Here is a 5,000-nt window from a genome sequence, read left to right as displayed (position 1 = left end):
ACGAACGGCTGTACGAGGATTTAGCATATAGTTACGCTCCCTTTATTAGGTTCCACAAGAAGGTGAGTTGGTGCCGATGCTTCGGTTTTTCATAGTTGGTCGTTTGGAGGAAAATGCTTATTTTGGTGTTTTGTTTATGTCGTTTGGTAGTTTCGGTGTTTCTGTTCTTGTGTAATTTGTGATGCGTTTTTTTTATGCGTTACATATGTACAATAACACACACACACACACAGACACATACACACACACACACACACACACACACACACACACACACACACACACACACATATATATATATATATATATATATATATATATATATATATATATATATATACATATATATATGTCGGTCCATGTCTTTGTGTGCATATGTGTGGGTGGGTGTATGCGTGCGTGCGTGCGTACGTGCGTGTTTGTGTGTGTGTGTGTGTGTGTGTGTGTGTGTGTGTGTGTGTGTGTGTGTGTGTGTGTGTGTGTGTGTGTGTGTGTGTGTGCAATATGCTTTTACAATATATCATGAAATTATCTTGAAATAATACCAACCGTCAAAATGATAAATATAGCATACCTGTATACGTTGCATACAAAATCAAAAAGAATTTTCGCAGCACGAATATATCAATAATTCATATCATTTTCGCCATCATTGTGGATAATCTCAATACGATACATGGGCCTAATTAGAGGCATAATTACATTTGATGTAATTTTCGCTTCCATTAAGCTTCTCGACCAAATATTGTTTTGTCTTTTTATGGTGAAAAAATATTTTCCCTTCTCCAGATAATTACATCAACTATATATTTTTAAAACGTTATTATCATATTTCCCATATATGTTTATGCTGCTGTTAATCCTCGCCGTCATCATTATTAGTATCATTATTAATATTATTAACATTTATATATCTTTAGTATTATCATCATCATTATTTTACTATCATTATTTTTGTTGTTTAGCATCATCATTATTAGCATTCATATATCTTTAGTATTATCATCATCATTATTTTTGTTATCTTTATTTTTGTTGTTATTGTTGTTGATGTTATTATTGTCATTATTGCTGCTGTTGTTATTATCATCTTTATTATCTATTACTATCGTGATAATCATTATAACCCTTATCATTATCATTATTAACATTAAAATTCCATCACTTATAACAACCACAATCACAATCATATTCCCACCACGCCATCACCATTACACATCACAACAACACCCACTACCCAAGTCCACAACACCGATACACCACCACCACCATTACCCCCATTATTTCCCATCACAGGAGGGAGAAGAAGGCTTTTGCTTCCCCCATGATGCTGGGGAATACTACAACCACCGGGTAGCAGGGGACTGGTCGAGGCTATGCAACGAGGACTACCAGACTATCAAGAATAATGAGATACCGACTTACTGGCACGCTATGGAGTGCAGTGGACATTTGCATATTGGTTAGTGGGAGAGGCTAAGTCAGTAGCAGTTCGAGGAGGTGTCATGGCGTCTGTTTTGATGATTATGAGATGAATATTTAACCATTAAAGTCATTATTTTCCATCCTTTTTGAAAACTGAAAAGACCAATCCAGCGGACATTTGCATATTGGTTAGTGGGAGAGGCTAGGTCAGTAGCAACACGAGGAAGTGACATGGAGTCTGTTTCGGCGATTGTTCGATGAAAATACAACTATTAAAGTCATCATTTTCCACCCATTTGAAAATTGAAGAGACCAATGCAGCGGACATTTGCATATTGGTTAGTGGGAGAGGCTGGGTCAGTAGCAACACGAGGAGGTGTCATGGCGTCTGTTTTGGCGATTGTTTGATGAAAATTTAATCATTAAAATCATCATTTTCCATCCTTTTTGAAAACTGAAGAGACCAATCCAGCGGACATCTGCATATTGGTTAGTACGTGAGGCTAGGTCAGTAGCAACTCGAGGAGGTGTCATGGCGTCTGTTTTAATGATAATTCGATGAAAATTTAACTATTGAAGTCATTATTTTTCATCCTTTTTGAAAAATGAAGAGACCAATCCAGCGGACATTTACATATTGGTTAGTACGTGAGGCTAGGTCAGTAGCAACTCGAGGAGGTGTCATGGCGTCTGTTCTGATTGTTCGATGAAAATTTAACCTTTAAAGTCATTATTTTCATCCTTTTTGAAAATGGAAAACACCAAAACGATCGACCATATTCACAAAGCATCCGTAACTTTTGTGGCGTCATCAAAATAAACCCCATGTGTTTTTGTTTTGTTTTGTTTTGTTTTTTTCCATAAAATAGAATCAGACGCCATGACACCTCCTCGAGTTGCTGCTGATCGAGCCTTTCCCGTAATTGGTGGTTGAGGGAAGTACGTGTTGGTGGAAAGATGGATTGAAGGGGAATAAGGAATGGGGAGAGAATTGATGAATGGAAATAGGGATGAGGATGTTGAATGAGAGTTTGATGATGGTGAATGTGGGAGATAATGATGGAATGAGTAAGATATTAGGAATCTGAAGAAGACGGGATAAAAGGAGAGATTACAATAAGATAGAATAAAGATATTACGATAAGATAAATTCAAAAGTTTACAGTAAACTAAATTTAAAAGATTGTAATAAGAGAGATTAAAGAGATTGCAATAAGATAAATTTACGAGAATACAGTAAGATAAATAAAAGAGATTGCAATTAGATAGATACAATAGTGTGACACGATTACGAGAGCAGATAATGAATAATAGATAATAATGAATGATAAATGTATAGATAGATGGATAAACCAATAAGATAGACGTAAATCAATTCAGTTAACTACATTCTTGTTTCTAGGATATAGATCTTGTACGGGAGAGAATATATGAAAAAGAAAAAAGTAAATTTCGAGACTTATTTATCTTTTAATTATGAAAAAAAGAGTAAATTTCGAGACTTATTTATCATTTAATTGTTGTTATTATTATTCATCCTTATCAACAGCGACTATGTTGAGCTGTTTCCTTTTCACTGTTGAAAATGGATAGGACTGTGCAGTGCTGACTGATCATCAGAATGAAAATATCTGCAATCCCCTTTCATGTTTCTATGCCTATGTCTATTCCTATTCTTTTCTATTTCTATGCCTATTCCTATGCATATTCATATTTCTATTTATATACATATTCTTACGCCTATGAATATATCATATATCTATTTCTATGCCTATTCCTATTCCAATGAATATATCTTATTCCTATCCTATTTCTATGCCCATTCCTATAAATATATCATATTCTTATTCCTATACTTATGTCCATTCCTCTTCCTATGCCTTTTCCTTTTCCTATGAATATATCCTAGTCTTATTCTTATACTTATTCCTATTACTATGAATATATCTTATTCTTATTCCTATACTTATTCCTCTTCCTATGCCTATTCCAATGGATATATCCCATTCTTATTCTTATACTTAATTCTCTTCCTATGCCTATTCTATTCCCATGAATATATCCTTATCTCATTCCTATAATTATTCCTCATCCTATACCTATTCCTTTTCCTATACCTATTCCTATTCCTATGAATATATCCTATTCTTATTCCTACACTTATTCCTCCTCCAATGCCCATTCCTCTTCCTATGCCTATTCCTATTCCTATGAATATATCCTATTCTTATTCCTACACTTATTCCTCCTCCAATGCCCATTCCTCTTCCTATGCCTAGTCCTATTTCGATTCCTATTCCCTCCACAGCCTACTGGTCCTTCTACGGCTACAACCACAACTGCGACTGCTGTTCTGGTGAGCGAGACGCCTGGTGGGAATTTGTTGTTGTGAAGGTGAGGTTTCTCTTGTTATGTTTAGGTAGATGGATAGATGGATGGGTGGAAGGATGGATGGGTAGTGGGGGGAGGGATGGAGGGATGGGTGGAGGGGTGGAGGGATGGGTAGAGGTAAAGGGGGGGAGGGAGGGAGGGATGGGTAGATGGGGAGAGGGAGGAATGGGTGGAGGGATGGGCAGGGGGGAGGGATGGAGGGAGGGAGGGGGATAGGGAGGGAGGGAGGGATGGGTGGATGGGTAGAGGGGGGGAGGGAGGGATGGGTAAATGGGGAGAGGAAGGGAGGGAGGGTGGGTGGATGGGTGGAGGGAGCAATGGGTGGGTAGATGGGGAGAGGAGGGAGGAAGGGTGGGTGGATGGGTGGAGGGAGGGATGGGTGGATGGGTGGGTAGATGGGGAGAGGGAGGGAGGGAGAGGTTGGTTGGTTGGAAGGAGGGAGGGAGGGAGGGTGGGATAAATGGATGGATGCACGAGCGGATGGATGGATGAAGGGACAGAGAGAGGGAGGGAGGGATGAAGGGATGGATGGAAAGATGGAGGGAGGGAGGTTAAGAGAAGGGGAAGGATGGATGGGTGGATAAATAGATATACTATAGATAGATAGATGTGTGGATGATTAGATAGATACACAGACGGCCTTACAGACAGACAGATACATACATACATACAATATGGATAGATGGGTAGATAGATAAGTAGAAAAATATATGTGATTAAACAGACAGACAGACAGTCAGATAGATAAATTGACAAATAAACAGACAGACAGATAGATAGACAAATAAATAAACAAATAGATATATAGATAGACCGATGGAGAGACAAACAGATTGATAGACAGATACATAGGTAGATAGACCCTTGGATAGACAGATAGACAGATAGACGAATAGATAGGTAGATAGATAGATATACCGATGGATAGACAGACTGGCAAGTAAATAGCGGAATAAACCGACAAACAAACAAACAAACAATCACAACCCAATACACGATACAACCCCTCCTCCCCCCATTCATAAAAAAAATACTCACCACCACCCCCTCTCCCCCCTCTCTCCCCTCTTCCCCCCTCTTCCCCCCTCTTACCCCCTCTCCCTCTCCCCCCTCTCGCCAATCTCCCCCCTCTCCCCCCAACCAGATCCGCCAATTCGACACTGAGTTCGCCCACCTGAGTGAGG

At 38.9% G+C, this 5,000-nt stretch overlaps 1 protein-coding gene across 1 annotated transcript in view; it reads left to right on the top strand.

The window, feature by feature from the left end:
- LOC113814955 (uncharacterized) overlaps positions 1-5,000 on the top strand; it is a 13,902-nt gene that overhangs the window by 4,756 nt on the left and 4,146 nt on the right. The window contains exons 2-5 of the mRNA XM_027367034.2: positions 1-62; positions 1,297-1,462; positions 3,734-3,819; positions 4,961-5,000. The exon at positions 1-62 is cut by the window's left edge and continues 84 nt beyond it; the exon at positions 4,961-5,000 is cut by the window's right edge and continues 165 nt beyond it. Coding sequence (XP_027222835.2) covers positions 1-62; positions 1,297-1,462; positions 3,734-3,819; positions 4,961-5,000 — 354 coding nt within the window. The remainder of the gene's footprint in view (positions 63-1,296; positions 1,463-3,733; positions 3,820-4,960) is intronic.

This window comes from Penaeus vannamei, chromosome 35 (assembly GCF_042767895.1).
Source record: "Penaeus vannamei isolate JL-2024 chromosome 35, ASM4276789v1, whole genome shotgun sequence".
NCBI lineage: Eukaryota > Metazoa > Arthropoda > Malacostraca > Decapoda > Penaeidae > Penaeus > Penaeus vannamei.
This window is presented reverse-complemented; position numbering and strand designations above follow the sequence as displayed.